We start from the raw sequence: 27,392 nt of genomic DNA, 5'->3' as shown, positions 1-27,392 counted from the left end.
CCAAGCCAAGCCATTCTAAGATGCATTCTAGGATTGTATGTCTTCAATATAAATTCATTTGACATGAACAGAAACGTTTGACTGAGGGCTACTTTAAATGACAGTAAAGACGAGTTATTAGAAGAAACCTGTTTTTCAAAGACTACCAAATATAAAATTTAAGATATTTTATATGTTCCCTCTTGATAATGCCTTTACAAAAGGAAGCCTGCAAAAAAAAAAAAAAAAAAAAAACACTCAAAAGCACATGGAGTCAATTGACTCCAGTTGCTGAGGTGCACAGCAGCAGTTTCCTCGAGCCACTTTGGGAAAACTTATCAGAGCCACCAAGGAGGATAGCAGATGAGCCAACAGTTAAGAAATGAGTCATGTTCCACTTAGCAGCTTACAATTTCTGTTATGCTTGATGTTTTAACGTAAAAAGAGACAGCATTGAAACAGCAACAATTTGATGTAAAATGAATTTCCATAGCTGTAACTGTATCTGCTGATCCTGACATACTGTGTTTTAACAGTCACTGTTAAGAAATAGCATACCCAGAAATAACTGATATAAATAAAGTGATGAGGTCAGTTTTCATACTCAGAAAATGATGTTTAATTATACACAAACATCACGTCCAGCAATAAACTTCATTTTGGCCAATGTAGCAAATGAGTATTATATAAAACAACAAGTATCTTTCCACGTCTACATTTTTCATGAAATAAAGATACTCCGAGTATAAACAGAGAACATTTCTAACTTCCATTTCCCAAATATGGATTGTCGTTTCTGTGCCAACCTACGTTGAATACATCTATTTTAGAATATGCAGTGCTGTACATTAGGAGCTGCCTTATGGAAACACACATTCATTCACAAATGTTATATGGTTGCCATGGCTCTATTTCATCTTTCCTCATGCTGATTAATAAAACCTTGAGGCTTCTAACAGAACTGCATAATTCCTTCTGTGTTTCTATCTTGCTATTTAGGATACATTAAAAAAAAAAAAAAAGTTTACTCATCAGTAGTTTCCTTCCCCTTCGTTCACTGTAAACAGGTTTGATAATGACTATACATGACTGCAAGTGAAAGGAAAAAAATGAGACAGTTTAAACCCCCAAATGCTACTCTTCAAACAGCCCAACACTTTTCACAGAAAGGAAAAGATGCAATATGGTTGTCTGATTGGGAGAAAATACCTGCTGTGTAACTGTCCTCCTGCCTAGCAGAAAACACGTTTCCAATTTCTGTGGACCTGCTGATAACCCGAGGGAGCAGCTGATGCACCTACATTTCATGCTTAGCTTTTGTTTCTTGGGAACAAAGCAGTATATTAAAGAAAAAAAAATTCATCTCTTACTTCAGAGCTGATTCATAAACAAAGCACTGCTGAATACACATCCTTCCCCTCACGAGCAGCGCATTGGCACACAAACACAATGTGAAAATAAATCACGGTGACTGGCATTTATGTGCACTGGTGAACACTCAAGCGTCTCCAGCTCAGGCATGTGAATACTGCAGACCCTGAAGATAACTTCTGTCTCATGGGGAGAAAGGAGCATTAACTTTTCCACAAAATGGGAAATTGCAAACTAGATGCACTGCAAATCTTCTTCAGGTTCTAAGCCAAAATAATTCTATGTTCAGACAGCAACAACGCAGTAAATATTTAAGTGTACTTTAAACTTGCCATACAGATAAAATGTGTAAATAAGTACTTTCAGGAACATAGCTGCCACAGAACACAGATCTAGATAGCCTGTGCCATGAACCTAAGTTGCACAAGTTTAATTACTAATGAGCCTTTTCTCTCAATCACTTGAATAACAATCCTAGAAAGATATACTATAATCATGCAGATAAAAACTTGAAGTATGAAGGGAAAAAAGACTCCTTCTTTTAAGATTGATTGTTAGCTTTCTGAAGTACTTCTGATGCCACCTGTACTCACACTGTTCACCATAGACAGTGCACCTCCTTCAGCTTCTCTGAATCCAAAACTATGTTTTTATCACTGTTTTTTGAGCAGCATTTTACATATTTAGTCTGGTATCCCAAATCCTGTATGCACAACCCCTTATATCCTGAAAAGTGGTTACGGATTGAGTCAACGACATGAAAACTACTGGTTAAACAACTTCTTAGTGATATCCACAAGTAAATTTTAGAAAGCAGCAACATTGCTAAGGGGTATTTTAAGCACATGAAGGCACTCACAGGCCAGTGCAGGCAGCACCCCTCCCCTGATACACAGCAGCATCGTGCACCTGGTCAAGTCTCTCCTCTTCATTCCTCCTGCTTCTTGCCTCTTCACTGGAGAGTGGGGCTCTACTTAGGCTTATTTAAATGAAAACACTTCTTTCGTTTAATGATATAACTACATATGGTTTCTTGCCTGCTACAGTAGCACACAGGATTTACCAATCCAGCACAGCCCATTTATCACCAAATCCAATATCCTGCTTCGGGACAGACTAATAACTGCTACTTGAACAGAAAGTGAAAAATCCCTGTAATGTAACTGAGGAGTTGCAAAACACTGCAAGAGGCAGAAAAATGTGTTCCCAACCCTAACAGGAGATCAGTTTACACCTAAAGCATGCAAAGAGTTTCCTCTCACTTCAGTTTACCTAGTTATAAATTAATGGACGTAAAATTATGCAGACCTATTTTTAATCCAGCCACAGCATACCAATCAGAGCCCAGTATGAAACAGAACTTCCTAATAACTGCTGCTCACTGGTTTTATTGTCAGAAGGAGAAAAATATCTATTTATTTTACATTATAAACACCCTGGGATACTCACACACGACCACCCATCCTTTTTCAGGATAAGTAATCCTGCTTTTTGCAGTATCTCTTCCACGTGCATCTTCCCAAATATCCTGATAATCCACACGATTGAAAGCACTGTCTAGATGATGCTTGAATTCTGGCAGCCTGGAAATATGGCCACTGCCTGTAGGCAGCCATGAGCCTCCTCTGCTCTGGTCTGAACAAACCAAGGGACTCAGCGGCTCCTCATGTATCTCATCCTCAAGACCCTTCACCATCTCTGTGGCTCTAAGCAGGGGAAAGCTGCAGTACTCATTTACTCCTACATTTTAATTAGCACTGGGGAAGGAGCAGAGAACTCCATTAGCAGTAGTTGTCCTCAGAGCATCCCAGAGACAGGTAAGACCTAGCAGTGCCTAGCAGGAAATTACTTCATGCCACTGGAAACACAGCCAGCTTTGGTAACATGAAACAATTTTAGAAGCAATAAATTAGGATTAGGACTGTTTACAAAATATTTTGATACTGTGGACACAGTTTACTTCATTCAAACAGCTTACTTGAGATTGAAAGGACCAAGAAGGAATATTAAGGAGCCTAAAATGTTTTCTAAATCAATGAGTGATAGTCTCTAGTGTGAACAAAGCGTAAGGGATTATGTCAGCTACCCACTCAGCAGCAATCACTCTCCTAACACTCAGAGCTGTGAAAATTGGTAGGCAAGAATGCCACAATAGTCCCTAAGTTTGTGCAGCATGTGCTCCTCATCATGCTGTGCAGGCTGTGCTGTCCTCCATACCAACCATGGAAGCACCTTGTCCTATTTTCCTTTCTTGTGTTGAATTCTGATTTGCTTACAGAGTACAATTTTGCAGCTATAAACCATTTATACAGAACAGTGTTTAGTCTTTTTAGAAGCTTAAGAAACGTGTTGCAGAGTAGTGTTGGCAACAACTGCACTACTCGAGCTTTATCTTCTTTTACTGCAATATCTGCTTTGTCACATTTACAAACTCATCATCATATAAATGGTATTAAACGACTTTTAATATTCAGTAGAGAACCTAAATGAATGCTTATATTTAGAAGCCAAATTCAGATTACAAAATTGGGTAATATTTTTGTCTTCTGCCACGAGGTTAATCATGATCCTCTCATTTTCATGAATCCGTCTACTTTGAGCGTACATTGGCAATTGTACCACAGAGTTTAATAGCAGCAGGAGCTTAGAAGAGGTTTAACTCTGCCTTCCTAAGTCTGGAGCTTCCACTGACTGCCCTCTCTTCTGGGCACGAGACATGCCTCTGCCAGCACCAACTATTGACAACAGTTAAAGAGCAGGATAGGAGCAGCTCAAGGATGAGTTACTGTACAAATCATCATTTAGGAATTTAAGAGATGAATTTTCTGGAATCATGGAATATTCAAAAGAAACGTCTTTCTAAAGTAAATAAATACATAAAAGGAACCACATTTTTGTCCAATTCAGAGCAGTGATAAATTTTTCTTGTGCTTCATTTCAGAAGTGAGCCTAAATCAGACTGGCAGAAATAGATACGGTTACTTCTTCTGATGGAGACAAATACTCTGTTGTTCTTCAAAACATAGAATCATAGAATGCTTTGTGTTGGAAGGGACCTTTAACATCATCTAGTTCCGTTCCTTGCTGTAGGCAGGGACACCTCCTCCAGACCAGGTTGCTCACAGCCCCATCCAGCCTGGCCTTGAATGCAGCCAGGGAGGGGGCATCCATGACCTCACTGGGCAGCCTGTTCCAGTGTCCCATCACCCTCGCAGTAAAGAATTGCTTCCCAATATCCAGTCTAAATCTACCCTCTTCTAGTTTAAAGCCATTTCCCCTCATCCTGTTGCAACCTGTCCTAATAAAAAATCCCCCCCCAGCTTTCCTGTAGGCAAGTAGGATTCATGAGTGTACTGGATTCCTGTGCATTCATTAAATTGAAATGATATTGTTAGAATGAAACTTATATGAAATAAACAACCTTTGCACTACTGATTATTTTCTTTATATGTAAAATAAAGATTTAGATAATCAAAAGACTTTGCCAAAATTAATTTAACTTCTCAAAAACTTTGATCCCCACACTCCACTCTCATCCTTCCTTTGAATCCATTCAGCATTTAAACCTCTCCTGAAATGCTACCACTACTCAGCTGTCGTGCAACAAATGGACTGAGAAAATAGAAACCAAGAAAAAATAAATAACAACAAGGGGAAAAATACTCCACCTTCACTCAAGCCTTGTGGCACACGTTGCTCCTAAAATGCCACCTCCCTGCCAGCAGCAGGACATCAGTGATGCTACCAAGAACGTCAGCTTAAATCACCTGTTTCAAAATAATTCCTTCTTATCAGTATTTCACTTAATCTAAGGCTCTTGAATACTAGAATTCATTCTGGCTATTTAAATTATATGACTCCCCCCTTTCAGACTTTGAATAAAAGTGATTAACAAAGACTTTATATGTCAGAAAAAAAAAAAGGTAAAATGAAGGACTCGTAAGCTTTTTGTTATTCCAGTTGTTAATGGAATAATTTCTATCCAAATGGATCTAAATGTAGAAGACAGCAATAATGGGTTTTAACTTTAATATGACTTTATTTATGCTTATAAATATATGTATAGCCAGTAATGAAGGAGACATTTAAGTATCGCAGATGTGGAATCATCTAAGTAGAACTGAGGCCATCTATGTTCATTTCTGTTCTCAGTCTGGATTGGTTTTCTGTTTTTATTTTTCTCCATAATTTGAAGTCTTAGAGATTTTGGGGGACTCCTCCCTGCCATTTGAGTTTTCAAAAGAAGGTGGAAACGGCAAACCCTCGAAGTTCAAAATGAGAAGAACAAACAAAAATCCTCAAAGAAACCAGCAGCCTGTCTACTTAGTGACATGAGTCACCGTGAACATTGACAAGTTGAACTTTGCGGTAACTTCTCTACCTGTAGCTTTGCACAGATAGTGTCACTCTTGCAACAAAAAAGTCCATCAGAAGTATTGAAGACTGCCAGGCAGCAAGGACAGTTCACCAAATGTCAAGAAGTTATGTTTCTTTCTGAATATTTGATAGTATGTTCTTAGTACATACATTAATATTGTCTCCACAACGCACTCAAGGCAAAAGAAAAACAACAAAATGAATGGGTTTTTTCCCCTGTAGGTTGCAGTACAGAAAGATCCTAGAACTTTTCTTTCCTGCACATGCTCTGTTGACACAGTTAGGTGTTACCATGGCACGGGCCAAACAGAAGTGAAATATCTATTATCTTTTTACTTAAACACCATGCGGCTGCAGCTGCGCATCTGTATTTAACTCCAATGTTAGATGGAGAGTTTTGTTGTAATTAAAAGAAAGTTCCATGTGCTCCATTGGGTCCTACGTTACATGGAAAGCTCCCTTTAGAAAATCATGTAACAAAATGTTTAGCTTTCATATAGTGCTTACCATAACTCACCACCAGACAGAATGCATTTGACATAATTTATACCAAAGAGACAGCTAAGCAAATATTTTCCTTCTTCATAGCCAATGACTACAGACAGACTCTTTATGTTGTTTCTTAATACACTTGTTTCAGCCTTGTGAGACTGAGACGAATCTTCAAGATTTTTAATCAACACTTTGCTAATGATACATTCATTAGGAGCTGTTTAAGCAGTTTGGATACGGTTTCCTGGAACCTAAGAACTTTGATGTTACCTGAATGGAAGGGAACAGCTTGGGCACAGTTTGATCAAAAGATTTGAAGTGAAGGAGAGTAGCATACAGAAATGTTAGGGAAAAGGGAGGCAATGAGTTTAGTGCCTGTGGCTTTGTATCTTAAAGCATCATCCTAAGTACCCCCAGAGAAAACATTCCTGGAATTGAGATGTAATATTGAATTTCATGTGGGGACAGTCAAAAACAGTCACAGTGCTACTCAGTGCTACTGAGATTTTATCCCACGTTACCCCTGACAGCCATCTTCAGCTTTACTCATTTTCAACAGGCAAAAGTTCTACATACTGCACGTTAACTGGACAAGTTTTAGAGATTCATTCAAAGCTGTACAGACAAGTGCTTTGCTTACATAATTGCAACAACAGAATCACATGTGCAGCTGCTAAAAGCTTCACATAAAAACAAACAAACGAAAGCCTACAGAACAGACTATAGTGCATACTTAAATCACTAGAGCACTGAAGAGACTTGTAAATGCATGTAGTCTTCCTAAAGTGAAGATGAGTGTCAAGTGCCATCGAGTACTCAACATTCATTCAGTTCTGCTTGTGGATCTTCATCCTTATAATCTGATCTATAGTAATTGCACTATGCACTTGTAACACATTTCTGTGTTTTATTATATATAAGAAAATTCAAACAGATTGGAATCATCTGATAATTAGAACAAACAGCTGCCACCACCACGAAATGAACAACTATAGCCATTCTGTGCACAGCATGAGAGTGAGTTTGGCACACGTCACTATTACAAGAAAGATTTTTGTTATTTCATGCTGCAGTGTAGGACCAACTCAGAACATCAGACTGCCTCTTAATGGCAACTGTAACACACACGTTCTTCAAGGAACTTCAAGCTAAGTCTGTGCCTTCATGACTGAAGGAGTTTATGTAAAACTTCTGCCATTGTATATTCTCAAAGACAGAGCACAACGATTTCAGACAAGCAAGAGTTGAGCAACAGTTATTCTGAAATAAATGCATGGATTGTTTCATATGTAAAATGGACTTTGTGTACACTTTTGACAAGGCACAATTTTAGTCACAGAGAGGACCCAGTGCAGGCGAAGCAGAATTACTGTTAATAAATTATTAGCTGTATGTTAAACAGTGCAGAGATGAACTACAGAAATGTAAAGCTATTGCAACTGTAAAGCCTGGGCAAAAGTCACCTGGAGAAATATGGGCAAAAAATCAGATGTTTATTCTGAAAAGCCAAAACCAAACAAAAAACACCCAAATAGTTAAAACTTTTGCAAAGTAAAAGAGCCAACAACTATTCTTTACACTGGTGAGTATCTGCACAGCAATTAGGACTATGGAAGTTTTATGCTTCCAGGTGAGACTGGGTTCTGATGGCATAAACATAAAATTTGCTGTAATGCAAATAATTTGTTAGCACATTTTCTGAGTTGAATTACAGGTAAAAGTGGGGCGGAGAATAGCTGTGCTATATTCAGATTCAGGAAACTATTTCAAAGGGAGGCTAAACTGGTACCTTCAGTGTACCTGTAAGATGTTAAAATCCTTCTAGACAAGAAGCATAGCTGAAGTGTCAGAACTGACTTTGGAGAAACCCAAGTATGGCCAAGCCAGCCAGATGCTGGCTTCTAGACACAGACAAAAACATGATCCATGGAATAGAACACCTCTCCTATGAGGACATGCTGAGAGAGCTGGGGCTGCTCAGCCTGGAGAAGAGAAGTTTGCGAGGTAACCTGACAGCAGCCTGTTGGTATCCAAAGGGGAGCTTCAGGAAAGAAGGGGACAAAACTTTGGCAGGGTCTGAAGTGAGAGGGGAAATGGTTTCACACTCAAAGAGAGGAGATTTAGTTTGGATATAAGGAAAAAAAGCCGTTTACAGTGAGGCTGATGAGACACTGAAACAGGTTCCTTAGCGGTATGGTTGATGCCCTGCCTCCAGAGATGCCCTGGGCAGCCTGATGGAGCTGTGGTGTCCCTGTTCACCACAGAGGCGTTGAACTAGCTGGCCTTCACAGGTCCCTTCCAACTCTAAGGTTTCATGATTCTATATTTTATTCTGTTCTTTGTCATATAAACTTGGTCTTGAGAAACCACTCTTGCAACAACAACATTGATTTGTGACCTTCAAGATGGCAGAAACAGAGCAGTCATAAATAGAATGCAGGCAACAAAAACCCTCAGCTTTTCTGCAGAAGGTAGAAAGAAGATGAAATAACTTTAGTAAGAACATAAGAGCTAAGAAGCAAGACATTACTTATGAAGAGATATTACTCTGATAACTCAGTAACTTAACTGGGCTGTGTAGAATTGCTTTATGAAGTTAAACTCTGCACTTTTATTTCCTTGTCAATTATTTGTACTGACTTCACGGAAAAAAGATACATATTCCTTTCCTTTACTGACAACATTACTGAATTTAAACTATATAGGAACATTATCTCTGCGTTTTCTTTGTTAAAAACAACAAAATTTCTTTTTCAGAGGGTCGAATCTTCAAAGTTAAAAAGACTAATGTGTCCTCGAAAGTGCACACGTCAGGATTTGCACACATCCAGCTTCCTGGTACACAAGCACGAATATGAGCACGATAAGATAACGAGTGGGTGAAGATTATGAGTGACCATATGACTGCTTTTTAATTTGATTAGTACTTCTGCATTCATCACCTTGTTTACTTTAAATAAATGTACTCCCATTAAAATAATATTCAAGCTTTAAGATTGAAAATACTTTAACTTATCTTACTTTTTTCTTTGCAAGTGGACGAATGAGTCACCCTACCTGGATTTTCTTTCACCTCACTTCACTCTGCCACATGCAAAGAAAAGAAAAAGCAAGCTAAGTTTTCATTTAAAAAGGGAGTGCATTCATCCGAGCAAACATATGCTTATTGTACTTGGTATTTTGATATATTTACATAGCCTTGACAATCACTCTCTTCAGAATTATGAAGGTATCTGTCCATCCGTTATGAACCACAACTTCCAAAATAAGAATAAGTTCAAAAATAACCCCTAAGAAATCCAAAATTGAAAAAAAAAAAACCAACAAAAAACTGATATGAGATATACAAATAAATGAAGACTAATGAATTAGAAAAACTGAAACATACAGAGCAGTAAAAAAAACAAAATCTAAAATAGGGGGGGGGAAATAAAGCAAAAGAAACCTACTTGGAAAGGAAAAACTGCTGTGAAATACCTCCCCAGGAACACATCAAAGCAGGATATGACATTCAAATGATATTTCAAGCATGAAATGCTTTCCTAGCACTGCAAAAGAAAATCAGTAGCTAATACATCAGAGATGCATTTTCATAGATAAATTGACGTGCAGGTGTAATACTTTTCCAAAACCTGAGGAATACTCTTGTTCCATCCCCCATATCTTCTTTAAGATATTTTGTAAGTTAAGCAAAAGTCACTTACTTGCAAATGTCATCTTCTGGGTCCTCAAGCCCAAATCTTTCATCAAAAGTAAGCTGTATCCATACATTTTCATCTACTGCTACTAATCTCCACACTAGTACAGTATTGCGCGGGTATGTGTGTGGAAACTTGGGGCTGTGAATACTTCCATTAGAAGTCACAGTTATTATCTTCTCATGCTGAGGATCCTGCACTCCTGTAGTAAAAAGAGAAAAACAGACACATCAATACTGTATTTCTTTCCCTTCTCCTAAAGAGCATAGCATGCATAGAAAAAGTCCCTTTCTTCTGATGGCTTTTTTCTTCATTTTGTCTAGAAAATCTATTTAGTAAAAACAGATTAAGAGATAAAGCTCCAACTGTTGGTCAGAAAACAGAACACAAGTTCAAGTGGAGGTAAGAGAAATGTGACTGCATAGTTCCTTCAACTCCAACACGTAAATGCAAGACTGGAGCCCTCACAGAAGTCCAGCAGCCAAAGGGACTTAATCATGCAGGCTGCTGATGGCTCCAGTTCTTTGCTACTGGGGAGTGCAGAGAAATCAGCTGAGGGTGGAAGAGCAGGCCTGCTCACACCTCATGCCTACCACACAGAAGGGCTGGTTTAAATTTGTCTCTCATTAGAGGAGACTTATACATTTACTGGGTCCAGCAATCAGGATTTTGATGGCTGCATCCATGCCGAGGGCTGTACTGGCCAACGATAGCCTGATGCAGGAGCATGTCTGGGATGTGCTATTTGGTAGTTAGCAAGTATATGAAATTAGACATTTACTGACAATTTCCGATAGAGGGCATCCCTTAAAATACTTCAGCTTTGTTAGACTACAAAATGCACGTAAAAATAAACGTTTTATGTGGCAGTAAACGAACTCAAAAGACATACGCTGACTACATTGGACTCAAAAGCACACAGAAGCACTGAAACAGTTTCTTTGGGTGATGAATTCACAACTGTGAGGAGTTTCCGAAAGGAAAGGACTCCTCTGGTGATTGGTCACTGTGACTGTCAGGGACACAACTCTCCTCACAATAACTCAAACAACCTCATTGCCAAGTGCCCAGCATTCCCAGGAACTCATATTCAGCAGCTGGAATCAGTCTGCATGGAAGACTCAGCTGCAAACAGGAGGCACTGATCTAATCCGAATACTTCTCAACATCATGACACAAAACGTTGAGATCTCTAAATGACAAAATTCAGTTCCATAAGCACATCAAAGGAAAAAAATCTTTATGCTACAACACAAGACCTCTACTGTCTTTGACCTTTTCTAAAAATCTGTATATAGTCAAGTTTGACATAGCAGTCAGTAAACCATAGCAATCCTCAGTTACCTAATTAATAACCTTAGTAACTAAACACATGTATAGTTTTGTACTGGGGAGTAATTCACGTTATTTTCTTTTTGGCAATTAGTTTTGTCAGTTAGTTACTTCATTTTGTTTGTTATATAAACAGCACGGTGATGAAAATACATTTGAAACTATGTAAAAAGTCTGTGCTTCAGTCTACAATGAAAACATGCACTGCAATCATACCTCATTACAGCAACATGTAAAGGCTGACAGCTAAATGAATGTACTGCAAGAAAAGAAACCTATACAAACAGCATTGCAATTTTAAAGGAATTAATCTATATTTAACTGTAATTTAAAGTCTGACAGACTTTTGCCTTCTATTCTGACGGACCCATGCCTTCTACTTGTGGTATGAAAACGGATTTTTTTCCTTTAAATGAATTGCTGCTTACATAAACCTGAAGGAGTGTGGTTTTGCCAGTATTCACACACTATTACAGAGGACTGACAGCCTTGCAGACACACAAGGAGAACAACATGCAGTAATAAGAAAAAAAGCACAAAGGACGCACAAGAGTTAGATTCTTAATTTAGACACCTCCCCGTTTGTTTGTTTGGTTTTTTTGTTTGTTTGTTTGTTTTGTTAGCTAAGACACAAGCATTCTTTCAATAACGTATAGAACACCAGCAGGGAGCTCCACATTAAACACAGCAGCCAACAGTAATAAAAGTGACTTTCCCAGAGATTAGTACACCAGAGTGTTATTTCTAAAGTATGCAAAGGAACCTTATTTCATTGATGACACTATATTCAGTGATTCTTTTTTGTCTTGAAAAAGCACACACAGGATTACAAATCATGTCATATTTCACAACGTACTTCTTTTGTATCACTGGGACAAGGACAACCACCTCAATGCAGTTAAGTTCTGTAAGCAGTCCAGCCTTAGCAAATAAGAAGTCACTAAAGAGAGGCAAAGGAACAAAAAGGCATGCTGTAAATTAATGAATGGGACTTGCAGCATCCCCAGCATCTCCAGCTCCTCCGTTTGGAAAGGAAAAATGTCTTTTACACAGCACTGTTCCAAAAACATATCAAATTCTCACACATATCACTTGCTCCATTTCAAATATTTGCTCTCACACAGTGGAATTTCTTCTGCAAAAGAATTATTTTCTATGGCCACAAAGGAAAGTAACTGTCGTCACTGGAGAATGAGGCTTGTTATTTGTTTTCAGATAAGCTGCAATATTCTTTTTCATCCATTCTACATAAACTAATTGTACCACCACACTGCAAAAAACTAGCCTTCGCCTATTGATTTTGTGCATGTTCAGAGAATTTCTTTTGGGTAACTTGTGTGAGGAGCACAGCCACCTGAATGTAACTAAGTTGAGACTACAGTTTCTTGTTCTTCTCTGGAATGACTTTACAATTTCTGGCTTTATTTCAGGGTTAGGCTTAAAAAGGAGTAACAAGTTCATCCAGATTTACAGTGGTCAGCTGTATAGATCCAAAGCTATACATTTATCAGTCCTAACAGCTGTGACCTGTTTGCTTTGCTATTAACATCTCATAGCCCCCTCAAAAAAAAAAAGATAAAAATGGATCATGATTTTTCAGACAGCACAGATCAACTTGAGAAGCATCAGTCCAGAAGAGGCGAGGTGCCACCTTAGCCTTAGTGCAGCACTATCGCACAAGGGAAGGGGGAGAGACAGGGCTTCAAAAAGTGAGCAGAGATCACCTGCAGGAGAAGGTCCTGGAAATGGGGCACAGCAGATGGGGAAAACCCCTGAGCTGACCCAGGGACACGGCATGGTTACACTTCTTAGGGAAGGACTGTACGAGCATCACAGGGCCCGAAGCTGAAGAATGAGTTGCCACAGTAGTCTTTGATGTGGTGCAAGATGCTATCGCCAGATTTATCTATCAATGTAGAAAGCCCGCACCTGAAAATTACAAGATTCCAGACATTCTGAATGCACGGCGGTGCCTAACCCCTCCACTGCAACGGTAACACAGATGAAAAACCACGGTATCACCAAGAGATCAGCAGATGCCACTGTAAACTGAAATTAAACCCACCGATGAGACAAGCTCATTCCTGCCTACTTCAAAGTAGGCCTCTTCCCCCATGGGCACAATACATTTCACAAAGATGACTGCTGACACTTCTTAAATATAGCAAATACCTCTTCCTGGTAGGTTGCAATCGCTACGTTTTGGCAGGGGTCAAGGGTAAAACTCAGACAAATCAGATGCAGTTCTGGAGCATCGAGGAGAAACAGCCTTGGCCCCTGGGTGCCGCTCTGAGGGCGGATTTTCGTTGGAGGTACAGCGCCGGTAATATCAGTTTTTAAAATGCTTTTTGTTCAGCCTTCACTGATTTCTCAAAGTAGTTTTTTCTGTAAATAGGACAAGATCAGAGTCCTACCAATCACGGATTGCTCATAGACAATCTTGTTTATTTCATTCTGGAGTCCTTAGCTACGAAAAACCACTTCTAGGCTTTGAGTAATAGCCATATAAGGCTATCAACGCTTCAAAAAACAACGCCAAGTTCAAATACAGAAAATTCAACTCTAAATATTTACAGATTAAGATTAGAGCTCTTTCTGATATACAGCAATGCAATACGTTTAAGTCTTCTGCCTTAAAACTTGCCAACAAAAGATAGCTATTTGTTCATTACCATAGAACTTCAAAGGGATGCATTCTTTTCAAATATTATCATTATTTGAAAGGATTTCCTGCAACAATCCCATGCAATTTCTACAACTCTCCGCACTATGTACAGAAACAAGCTTTGTAGAAGAAGCCCTTTGAAATGTAACATAATATGGTATTTTTTCCAAACTTTCAAAAAGCAGCAAGCCTACTTTCAGAAGTAATAACTAAAGGAATATGAGAATACCTCTTTCTATCCTCTGTCTCTGGTTCACTTGCCTCCAGGCGCTTCATAGCTATTATCTGAATGTAGCAGCAAAATTTAACTCTTTTTCCAGACACAAAGGAAAAACTGGAAAATGGCCTGTTACTAGCAGAAAACAGCAGGCAAACAGCTCAGCTTGATGTTGTTCACGTGTACACTGGATATTGGCGCAAAAACATTCAAAATCGTACAAATGCTGCTCTGTGAGACCTACAGCCCAAGCTCTTGGTTGGGTCACAATTCCTGCTCACACCACAGCATGTCACACATTTGACGGCTGGCATTTTCTTGTCAACTCCCAGACTTGCACAGATATATTCTCCATAGTGTCTTCAGATAACTTGCTCCAGTGACATATTTAATTCCAATATAAGATGTTTTTCCTCATCTGAATCTGAACCTTTCTAGCTGAAATCCTGATCAGTTCTTTTTACTATTTTTATTTTATTTTTTAGAGGACAGGGTTGCTTTGGCCACCAGGTCATGCTTGTAGCTGTTCTTAAATCTGCTGTCAGACTGCCCCTTATGGCCCTTCCTTCTGCCCATAAACAAGACCATCTTTGCCACCTCCACTCACTGTCTAGGCACCAAGTCTTAAAGCCTGGCAGTCAAGCCAACTTCACCCTATCCAGCAAGCAGTCTATTCTTCCAAACCATCATGCCTCAAGCACCGCGAGAAAGTACCACCTTGTGCTTTTGAAGCACAAGGGCTTGTTTTCATTTTCACCTTTTCAACTAGTGAGCAAAGGAAACTTCACACAGGCCTGCTGTATCTTCTAAGATAGCTTTAAGTAGAATGGCTTGTGGTTTTCTGGGTTACATTTCTAAAACACGTCATGCCTTTGGTGGAGGTTTGATTCTGAGTTGCTTCCATGCTTTGATACAGCTACCTATTTGAAATCTTAGTGTGATTCTTCAGATATTACTAAAAAATAACCAGAAAGAGAAGTTTACAAAGTTTACAGGCAATATACACAAATAAGCTGTCAACTCACACATGATAAATTCACCTTCTAACAAGAAAACTGCTGATTTACACAAGTACAGGAATGTGTACAGGACTGTATATGTTTCACTATTATTATTATTATATTTTAAAATCCTACAATTTCTCCCATTTCATTGCCTTAAGCACTGAATAACATATACGATTTAACTGCTGGTTAAAGGTCCTTCTCCTGTAGCTATGTAAAAAGCATGATGTGAAGGAGTTCACAGAGACAGGATGAGCAGAGAAGAGCAAGGCTTCTAATAGATCTTCAGGAACCCAGAGTTTTGGCAGCTGGTCATGAGGGAAGGACAAAAGAAACGGGGTGTGAGGAGGGAAAGATGTCATTGGAGAACAGAGCATGACTTCATGCCTTGCAGAAGACATTCGTGACTAATCAAACGAATCACACACCAACAAACTTTCTTTGATTCCAAACTGCATCAAGAAAATAAAAAAAGTTTAGACTTTTGATATTTTACTTCATGAGTTTATAACCTTCACGTATCCTGCCAGCCTTTTTTGCCTTGTACTCTGGCTTTTGCTTTGAAAAGAGCATGGCAATTAAACAGTTTGGGTTTTTGTTGTGGGGTTTTGTTGTTGTTGCTTTTTTTAATGCATGGCAAATTTAAAAATAAAAGTAATCTCTTGAGATCTATTTTAAGACCAAATGCTTGTGGAAGGCAAACTTAGTCCTGAATTCCTCTATACCTTCTAAAACTACATATACAGTGCATTTTAGCCAATTCCTTTTCTTTAAATGTTAGATAACTTTCTGTATTATCACATGCTCTAAGATCTAATTACTCATGAGTGTTTCAGTAAGTACTTTATTCCAGTGTTCACAGGTAAAGTCTTGGCTGCACTGGAATAAATATTTAAGCTCTTGTTGGCTTGAACGTGAAAGGAATTCCATCTCTATTAAATACCTAATGATGTTGAAATATTTATCATATAATGAACTTATAATAGTAGCATCCGCCTTTTTTTAGCCATGGGATGATAAATGTCCTAAAATAAATATGAATATGCAAAATACTATCAAACCTAGAGTATACACACATTCCAGCTTTGGACTGCACCCTACCTCAACCCTCTTCTGTTAAACTACAGAACTACCACCCCAAGGGACCTGAACCTTCTTAGACAGATACAGCCATACTAAGGAAAGAAAATTCTGCCTTCAACTCAAGACTCTTCCGATTAGTTACTGAATTAAACCAGAATCAGGACTTGTGTTGGAGATCCAAACAAAGAGGTAGTATTTCCAGCACAAAGTTTTATAAGCAATACATTACACTTGATTGTTGCAAGAAGAATTTTATTTGTGGGTGTACTACTATACAAAAATGGGCAATACAGCTGTTTAAGATGTTAAAAGGTGTTGATAATTGTAAGGGTGTACATACTGAAGAGACTTCAGACTGGATGTAAAATAATTCCAAATTGGCAAATATGGGAGTGGAATGAAACACTGAGAAACTACTCTGACTCCTCATCCATTCTTTGTAGGTAAGAAAAAAGCACATTAGGCAATCATGAAAGCACAAACCTTGAGCAACATTTTACGGTGCTGCTTCTTTCAAAGAATATTTCCTTAGTCTACATGGTTTGGATAACAACTACACATATATCTTTTATCTATATGCAATTATTCTATTAGATATAGTAGAAAAATCACATTTAATCAGCCACAAGAGAAAAAAATAACTATTTTACGGACTGAAAAAGAACAGTTGTTTATGTCTCCATTTTTCTTCACTTCAAATGCTTTATTTAAAAATATTTTTATTCACGTTACTGCGATGACAAAAAAAAAAACCCAAAACGCAACAACTTAATGTGCAACTACTCAGATTTTTTGATAGAAGATGGAGGGAGACATGGAGAGGAGATGAAAAAGAAAACAAATAGAAAAAGAGGGAAAAAATGTCATCACTTCCTCTGTTCTTGCAAGGACTGGCAAATAGTAAGCATCTTCACAATCAACAGCATCAAGGGCAGATGAAAGATAAAAGCTAAATGCCTGACCATCCCCCAATAGCATGAGGTCACCACCATCTTCTCATCTTTGTATCATAAAACCCCTCTTCCACTTCCACAACTTCCTATAATGGAATGTTTGTTAATATTTTTGTTTTCTTCTATATTCCTGATAATCAATATGCTAAGTAATACAGTTGATATTTTCTGTAGCTTATTTTCCCCTCCCCGAACAAAAAGAGTAGTTTGACATATTCTGCACTTCAGTACCAGTTAATAAGCAAGGTGAAATGAGTAACCATCCATCTTATTGAAGCTCAGACAAGCTATTTCCAAACTCTTAAAAGATATAATGGTCTTGGACTGGGAGAATTGCAAGTCTCTTTGGAAAAGTACAACTTAATATACACGAAAAATGTCTGTAGAAGACAAATCCTGTAAGGGTTAAAAAGTGAGAGAGACCAGGAAATAAGAACAAACAGTAAACCAGAAAACAGTTGTCCAACTGGACATACTTACACCTACTTAGAGATTACAGTTATTTACTTTCTTTAAAGGGGAAAAAATTACACCTTGAAGTGCTTGAGAATTTGAGCGGAGAAGATTGCCAATATATTCAAAATAAGTAACCTTTTCAATTGTTCTGCTACTCAAAAATGTGATATAGGTTTGTTGATGCTATTTTTACAGGACATTGACTTAGGAAAGCTAACTAAATTCTTAATTAAATGCAAGCAAACACCAGAAGTTATTACTAAAATAATACCTATATGGTTGCACCACAGAATGGTTTTGCAAATGCAGAAAACATTGCACATAAGTGCTTGAACATAGCACTTAGAATTTGTTTTGAATGTTATTAAGACAGGACTTAAAAACCACATCCAAAATTAGATTTGTTAGTGCTAGAAACCACACAGGTGAACAAAAATTATCAGTCTGTCCTGAATGACTATACAGCCTGAGCAAGGTATGAAAAACCACAAAAGCAGCAGTATTCCCCCAATTTACTAAACTGTGCATAGAGTGGCTTAATAGTTCAATAAGATAGCTTCAACAAAGCTGTGAAATTAGTCTGGATCTCTTTCAATGTCAGTTAAAAGCATTAGTTTCAAAGCCAGCTCTTAAAACTTCTTTGCGTATCTCATTTTCTAGTACTAGATATGGTTCCCCCTCCCCTTTAAAATCCATGTGAATCATGTCCTTTACAAAAAATTCCTTAATCTGACCCATTCAAAAATTTCACTTCTTGATCTCCATTTAGACTGTTGAAAAGCAAGGCTTAATTTTATTATGCCCCTTTTCTTTATGGTTCCTTCAGTTTATACTGCATGGCACTTGTTAAAAGCAGACACTAGTAAACATTTGGAAAAAAGATTATCCATGGTCCATGTGGAATTCAGCCTGAATAAATAGACTCTATGGATACGGTATGCGTTAAGTAGCTACATCTCATTTTCAGTTTTATTCAGAATGAAAAAATATAATCCTGTCTTCATCATGCTATCGGAGCTAAAAAAAAGAAAGATGCTACCCGAATCTTTATAAATATCAGTCCTGAAGTGTTTTGCTTTGCTTTTGCCATTGTTCTGGTATTTGTGTGGATTTCCCTTTTAATTCTTTATTATAATAATAGTGATTCAAATATTTATAAAGGTCACCATTGTATTTCAAATTCTGTAAATAAGCTGTTCTTCAAACCAATTTAGAAAATTGTTACTGCTTAGCTATATGAAAACACAACTCTCAAGGATGGTTAAGACTTTTAGTAAAAAAATTACATTGATCAGTGCATGTAAAGGAAAGAAAACACACCCAAAGATGTAAGGGATTTGCTCACTGCAATCGAAGGTGTGATTATGCTCCATCTACAGCTAGTTTTAACTACAGCACAAGACTCACTGTAACAGTGAATCCAACGTGGTGTTCAGTTCACTTCAAAAATGCAGAGGGTCTTATGCAAACTTCAAAAGTTTGTGCCAAACTTTTGATATAGAAATAACATTGCTACTGGAAGGTCTACAAGCCAGATTAAAGCTGCCTCAGGCTTGGACTGCATATACAAAAAACATAGCTCTGCCATATACTTATGTCAAAAAGGCAAGAGAAACAAAGTATGAAAACAAAACTATTTCTGATCTATTTAGATCTTTTGAGAACTGGACTATACTATAGTCCCAAATTCAAGGACATAAACATTTACATCTTTACTATGTGTTGAAGTAAAAGCATTTTAGCTGGTCCTAACCTGCTAAAACGAAACCTCTGGAAGAATATAATGCCTTCGTTTGAGTACAGTTCACTTTCCCAAGATGATTTGGGAGAAAGTGGTTATGCAGTATCAATACTAATCCACAGGTATGTGTATAAAACAGCTGTTACTGAATTTGAAGAATTTTAAACAGACAGAAGTCAACAACTAAGTTTAAAACACTTGTTTCTAGTATCTTTTAATGGGAAATTAAATCACGTAACATATCAGAAGAATGCTTGTCCAGAAAAGGATACGCAAGTCTAGAAGAAATTCAGAAAGCAAGCACAAGCACAGCTACAAAATCCACTGCAAGGTGAAAAATAAAATGGCCAATAGAGCAATAACATTTCTTTACAACTCCTTCACTACCACATGTCTCTGACTCTGCTGGTTATTGAACTGATGCACATGAATGTCAAGGACATCTTTTATAGATGGACCATAACGACAAGCAATGAATATTTAAAGTAACTGATAAGAATTCTGTTGAAACAGGACAAGATTTCTAGGAAGTGTGATCACAGAAGTGTCACAGAGCAGCAATGAAAGAACTGTGTCCCGTGGCATGGGCAATACAACAGCCTATTTTGAGCAAAACCACTGCCAAAAGACCCTTTTGTTAATCTAGTAGAACAGGTGCTCTTAAGGAGGACTGACAGCAAGGCCCTGAGGACAACCTCAGTCACAACTTCCTTCATTAAGAAGATTATGTACACTACTACACAGAAATCTATTGGTACACTGATCTGGGCTTCAGTCCCTAGCACATCCGTAGTTCCTTATTCCTATAGGACTTATTCCATAGACGCCTTACTTACTGCCACATAATTTATTACTTATTATTCCAGACATGAAGCTTAAGCTGTTATTCCTGGGTCACCTAACATCTCTTTCTGCCTATCTTGAATACCAGAATTCTTCCAGAATGCTTACGTGGGAGCATTCCCAGTTCTGAAAAAGTTGCACAACTGTAAAATGAAAAGTGAAATCTTAAAGTCTCAAGCCACTCCAAACCCTACTTAAGGATATGTGTCCAATTTGACAGCTTTTTTAGAAATATACAAGGGAACTACCTATGGGATTCCTCATAAAGGTCTTGGCACTGCTGTCCAAAGCTGTTTTCTTTTAACAAACTTTGATAATTCACAGCATCACATCACAATCTAATGTCCAGTTTTAAATCTGGTGCAGTTTGCAGGGTTGCTGCTCTCCCCTTTCATCTTCAGTACTGCTTGGAATCATGCCCAAGCAACCAATCGATCCTCACTCTAAAGCGTCACTTCACCTTTTTTTAAGCCTAAACTCATGCTAAAGTGTCAGTAACACTTTTCAGCATACATCAGTTTCTTTGGAAAACACATGGGCATGTGGCAGGGGCTGGAGAAAATTGATAGTTAAAATGCATTTTGCCTAATTCCCCTGCGATTCTAGAGAGCAAGCAAAGAGTATAAAATGAAATCAGAGCCTTGGTCTTGCTGGTACAGCTTTAGAACTGTCATGAGAGGTGTAAAGGAACACGTAGTGCTCCAGAAAGGGGCACACAAGCAGTCCAGACAACACATTCTCTCTGCCTTGTTACATAGCCCAGCGGTCAAGGAATGGATTCAGAGTGAACATGAAATTCTTAAAAGTCCAAAAACATTTTCCTAAGTTTTAAGAGTATGAGTGCTCTTACCAGAAAGGTAGCAGGAACGCTGTCATCAGCTCATGTAGAATCTTCTGCTCCTTGTTACAGGAGCAAAAGATTTTGATAAATTCATAGTGAAATTCTTAAATTCAACCACAGTCTGCTGCAATGAAAATGCAGATTCTTTTTTTTTTTTTTTTTTTTCTTCCATTAGTCCAGTGTCTCATCACACTCTTTTATTTCAGCAAATACAGCTTCAGTTTAGAACTGAATGGTAGAACAAGATGTAAGTTTGGGCAAGTGCTATCTTTCGGAAGCCTGTCTGTCTACTAATAAATAAAAGCTGTTTGCTGATGATTTATTCTAGGTCAGCTAGGATAGTTAGGTCAAGACATTTGAAGAAAATCATTCCGCAGTCATTCACATGCTTTTCAGAAGGTGCTCTAGATGCCTACTGTGATCAAGTCCAATCCTAACTTGAAGATCCCAATTCCTTGAGGCTGAACATGGTACTATTAATTTCACAGGCACAGAACTGTGTTTGTTAACAGTAGTTTAAATAAGTTGAACTCAAAGTTAACATCACATTGCACGTGTCTCAAGGTAATGAGAAAATTAAGTGCCGGGATTATATTTGTTAAAACAAGTAAAATAAAAATTATTTTTCCCTACTCAGAATCCTTATAGAGTGATTCCACTGTATTTTCAATCCCCATGTGGCAATTAAAAAAAGAGAACTTTAAAATAGAAGAAGATTGTTATAATTCCAATTATAGAAAGGAAAGGCGGTGGTGTAGCCCTCTATGTTAAGAAAGAATGCAAATGTATGGAAACTAGTGATGGTGATTATAGGGTTGAGAGCTTATGGGTCAGAATAAAAGCAAGGGCCAGTGAGACTGACATTATCATGGGAGTGTGCTACAGACCACACAACCAGGATGAAGAAGTGGATAAAACACTTTATAGACAGTTGGGTGAAGTCTCAAAGTCTCAAGGAGGACTGGCTGAACAGAGACCTTTGGCTGGAACTCAAGAGCAAAAGGAAAGTTTATGGTCTTTGGAAGAGTGAGCAAGCTATTTATGATGATTGCAGGCACATAGTGAAGCTGTGCAGGGAGAAAATTAGAAAAGTCAAAGCCCAGCTAGATCTGAACTTCGCCACTAAGGTAAAGGACAACAATAAATATTTCTGTAAATACATCAACAGGGAGAGGACGGCTAGGGAGAATCTCCAACCCTTTTCAGAAGCCGAGTGCAACATGGTGACCAAGGATCAGGATAAGGCTGAGGTACTTAATGTCTTCTTTGCCTCAGTCTTTAATAGTAGGATTTGTTACTCCCTAAGATCACAGCCCCCTGCACTGGTAGATAGGAATGGGGAGCAGAATAGGCCCTGTATAATCTATAATGACATAGTTTTGGACCTGCTCCCAAAGTTGGATGCTCACAAGTCCATGGGACCAGATGGATTGCACCCTAGAGTGCTGAGGGAGTTGGCAGATGTGGTTGCCAATCACCCTCCACCATTCTTCAACAGTCCTGGCTACCCAGGGCTGTCCTGGTGGACTGGAGACTGGCAAATGTGATGCCCATCTTCAAAAAGGGCTGGGAAGATGATCCTGGTAGCTGCAGACCTATCAGTCTCACCTGAGTGCCAGAGAAGGTTATGGAATGGATAATCTCAGGACCAAACAGATAATCATGGACCAATTAAAAGTCAACCAGGAGGTTGTGCCCAGTCAGCATAGGTTTACAATAGCAGATCCTGTGACCTGCTTAATAAGGTGACCTGCTTAATGGATGAAAGTAAGGCTGTCGGTGTGGACTACGTGCACTTCAATAAAGCTTTTGATGCTGTTCTCCACAACATCTTCATGGAGAAACACTGGCTAGATGGCTGGGCCCTAAGAGTTCTGGTCAGTCAAGGGCAATGAAACTGGTGAGGGGTGTAGAACAGGCCTTATAAGGAGCAGCAGAGGGAACTGCTACAGATTGGTCTGAAGAACAGAAGGCTTAGAGGATTTCTTATTGCTCTCTACAACTACCTGAAAAGAAGCTGTGGCACAGTGTGCAGTCAGTCTGCTCTCCCACATAACCAGCAATAAAACTAGAGGGAATGGCCTCAATTTGCACCAGGGAAGGTTCAAGTTGGATGTTAGGAAAAATCTAGTCTCTGAAAGAGTGGTCAGGCACTCAAGCTGGCTGCCCATGGGGATGGTTTAGTCACCACCCCAAGAAATGTTCAACAGAAATTTAGATGTTGCACTAATAACATGGTTTAGTGGTAGTAACTGGACATTTAAACTGAATAATCTTGGAGATCTTTTCCAGCCTTGGTGATACTACATTCTGTGAATGATGAAATTAGCTTCTTCCTACGTGATTATTTTAACTAAATGGCACAACGTGTGATTTTCCTCAGGATGATCATTTCAGAAAAAGTAATAATCAAACAAAAATCAGAGTCAATTATTAAATTCACGGTTGCCTTTAGTTAACCTCCGGTATAGTTCTTCAGCAAGCGTAATGACATAAAGCATAAGGGCAGAAGAGGGTGATGAGTAGAAAGAGGAGGAGAATTGGTATGTAATGGTATTACCTATTTCCATAAGGCTAAATCTGGCTATTCACTTCACACAGTTTCTGACCCAGGTGCAATTTATCCCACCACTTCAGCCCACGTCTATCATCAGGGTTGAGCAAATCACATTCTCTGCAAGACAAGAGTTGCATGGATACATGGCAGCTTAACCACTGCTCCTATAAAATAGAGGCAATGAATCTTCTCTAAGAAATAGAAGAGCTAAAGAACATTGACTCTTTAGCTGGATCATGCTGAGTTCAGTCTAAATGCTTTATATCTTTCCAGTGTTTCAAAACCATGTACAATAGTGATTTTACTCATGTGAACATGTTTAAATCATAATCAGCTTCTAAACTCCAGGGTTACTCTGGGTAAACGTACATCTAGCTACCACTAATCAAAACACCATGATCAACCCTGTTCTTCAGCACTTTATCAGCTATCTGGTACCAGTTAAATATTTAACCAAGCACAAATGAGAGAAACAAAGCAAAGTTAAGAAAACGCCTGCTTATCAATGTTTCTGAGAGCATAATACTCAATGCTGTGATCTCTTAGCAAGGCTCTGCATGTGCCAACAAGTTTCCAGAAGTTATATTGGAAACAATATATACAATATATTGGAACTTATATTTAGATATTCCCACATATATTACAGTGCATATATCCCATGTTACTGAAATGGCTCTTTTCATTGCAAGTACCATAGATCCTCATAGTGAGAAGAACGTTCAAATTAGGCGATGCATGACTTGAAATAAGAAAGGCTGAAGTACAAGGGATGAAGAAAGTAATTTCACTTTAAAATAGGACCTTTCTTTCAAACTTGCAAAATACAGAGTTGCTAACAGAAATGCTTTCTTTCACATGGCAATAACTTCAAGTCTCTGGTTTCAGCTCCCACTTCCAGTAAGGCATTATTTCAGAATGTAAATATCTGCTTACTAAAGATAGTTAGACTCTTTACAGAGTGCATCCTGCAGTAAGATACACATGTAAGCACGCATCCAAATAACCCACTTCTAATATATTATCATTCTAATCTACAAAAAGGAGGAAATTCATACATCCAGAACTTCTACCCAAACTGTTTAAGCGCTCTTGAATGAAAACTATGAGGGATTATGAGCAGACTGTTGCACAGATAAACCACATACATTCATATACAGGAATTCATTGGAGAATTGATGAACAAATCTTCAAGCTCTTCCATCAATTAATACTTGTTACTTCACAGTTCAGCAGAGGTAACTCTAATCCGTGAAGTTTTCATGGATTTTACAAGGTTTACATATTTACAAGTTTTTTCATTCTGTGACAGACAAAAGACTTCTAGCATAGTATCTCATGCTACTCTTTTCAGCTTTTATGGCCTAATTATTGCTAGGTGCTCTTCCAAGAGTAATTTCATATCTACCTGTAAGATACAACGAGTTCATGGCACAAGTGAGAAAGTAAATAATAAGGACAACACCACATTACCTCAGTTTGAAATTGGCCAAATCTGATGAGAGATCATACATTCTCAGCTCATGCAGACTGTCTCTGGAAGACTTCTCTCACAATGGGACATGTAACAGGAAAACTGCTTCTGATTCCTTTGGAGACAAGCTGCATATCTAAAGCTAATAAAAATGAAAATCTTCCTGCTTATTTCAAGATATTGATGTTAAATATACCACAAGGCATAAATGAAATACAGAATGCTAAGTCACGTTGAAAGAAATCGTCAGCAGCCTGAACAAAGAGCCACTGACTACAAACCTGTGGCTGCAACCGTCCAATCATTTATCCACTGAGTAATTCAGTAGTTCAGCCTTCTAATACATATAACTCTCCAACGTAGAGATAAAGATGCGGTGTGAGACCACGTCAGAAGCCTTGTACAAGGCCAGGCAGACAACAACAGTTGCTCTTCCTTTGTCCACAGATACTGTCACGCTATCACAAGAGGCCACCAGAGTGGTGAGGCACAATCAGCTCTTGATGAAGCTGTGCTGACTGTCTCAGATCACCTCCTTATATTAAATGTGCCTTAACAGAGCTTCCAGGAGGATCTCCTCTGCTTCTCATATACAGAGGTGGAGGTTCAGGCTGGCGAGCCTCACACAACTCTTCCTTTCTCCCTTCCTTGACAGGAGGGGTGTTTTCCTTTTTCGCCTGTCTCTCCTGACCAACAAACCTGTAGAATCCCTTCTTGTTATGTTTCATATCCGTCGCCAAGCTCAGTTCCATAAATGAAGGTATCCTAGGATATTTCAGACATTTACTGAATGGATGGGAGATTTTCCACAAGGACTGAAAGTTTCCACAAGGTTCTGTGTTTGCACTTTGTCCAGAGTTGCTTATTATCCTTTCTACTTCTAGAGACTAATCTAGGAAAATATTAGGCAAAAGCCGAATTGAAACAAAGTAACCTTTGTAAAGTAAAAATAGTCTAGATTAATAAAGGGGCTGGAAGCACAGTTTTTCTTTCTTTATTTTGGCAGCTCCTCATATACAGCTCCCTCCAACCCCCAACAATCGGAAAATTGGGTTCCATTCCATTTGTTAGTACGTCCCGCAGACGACGGCAAGCCTGCTTTATCCATTTACGGAATCGCTTGCTTCCCTTGCGATTGCTGTTAAAATTCACACTGATAACAAAAACACTCACCCTCTCCCAGACACATGCACTATTCCCCCAGCCGCTAACCCTTGGTACAGGACCAGACCCCCAGTCATCACCGGGAGCAAGAAGCCAGCAAATCAGGACTTCTTGCAGCTCAGCCCCAAGTCATTCAGCACGACAGTATTCCCAGATTCAGAGTCATTTCATCTTAACCATTAGGATTTCCTGTTCTTAGAACTCCCTTCCCAGTAGCTCTACTGGAAAATAAAGCCACAGAAATATCAGGTAATCCCAATGCTTATCAGCACTTCACAATTAAATAGCCCAGGGACTTGGTAAATTCATCTTCTTACAGTTAGTATAAGAGGAGAGAAAAACCCACTTCTTCTGTTATAAACTTCATTTTAATAGTATTTACTCATATTGTGGTTTCAAGACAAAGCAGTTCTATCTCCACGTTAAAAATCAGGAGTTAAAGGTTTACAGACACTGTGTAAATACAAATGAAAAAAAACCTAGTGATAAATACTTGCTGTGCCTATCCACTCACAGAGATAAATCCTGAAAGCTGATGAGAGGCACCCCCTTTTCCTAACAGAGCATGTAATTATCTCTTCAGTGGGCTCAGATTACTGACTGCTCTGGGCTAAAAGACCAGTTTTAGATTGTTCACATAAATTCAGTTCTATCAAAGGTTGTTAAGTCAAATCAAAATATTAACCTAAAGCATTCAGTGACCTCCAAAACTAAACACCACCCATGAAACTGCTCTTCCGTGTGCACCAAAAAACAAGCTCAGCATTAAATCAGCATCTCATCATCAGAATACCAGAAATTAATCCTCCCTTTTCCAGTCTAGGGAAAGGGAAGGAAAAAAGGGGGCATTGAGGCAAAAGGGAAACAGAATTGTTGCATTCTTTTATTATTATTAGAAAAATAAATTCCAAGACCCGTCCCACTATTAATACTTGAAAGATCAAATTAGCCAATTGGCAAATCAAATTAATAGTCATTTGATGACACAATCTACCAGAATCCTTCTCATCTGCTCTTGCCCTTTCTTATTCCATTTACATTACAGCTGATAAAGTGGAAGCAATCCAAATGTTACGTAAAACAGCTGCAAATGTGCTTCTAAGCATCCAGTGCTTTTACTCTGCCTAAGAGAAAGTGCTTATACTGTC

The 27,392-nt window shown here is 38.5% G+C and overlaps 1 protein-coding gene across 2 annotated transcripts in view; it reads right to left on the bottom strand.

The window, feature by feature from the left end:
* PDGFC (platelet derived growth factor C) overlaps positions 1-27,392 on the bottom strand; it is a 114,610-nt gene that overhangs the window by 40,185 nt on the left and 47,033 nt on the right. For both annotated transcript variants that reach the window (XM_042871221.1, XM_042871220.1), the window contains exon 2: positions 9,924-10,119. In XM_042871221.1, the coding sequence (XP_042727155.1) occupies positions 9,924-10,119 (196 nt within the window). The remainder of the gene's footprint in view (positions 1-9,923; positions 10,120-27,392) is intronic.

The sequence above is a fragment of the Lagopus leucura genome, unplaced genomic scaffold (genome assembly GCF_019238085.1).
Source record: "Lagopus leucura isolate 7727_CA_CO unplaced genomic scaffold, USGS_WTPT01 Super-Scaffold_100004, whole genome shotgun sequence".
Classification (NCBI taxonomy): Eukaryota; Metazoa; Chordata; class Aves; order Galliformes; family Phasianidae; genus Lagopus; species Lagopus leucura.
Note: the sequence above shows the minus strand (reverse complement) of the source record. Positions and strands in the feature narration are given on the sequence as shown.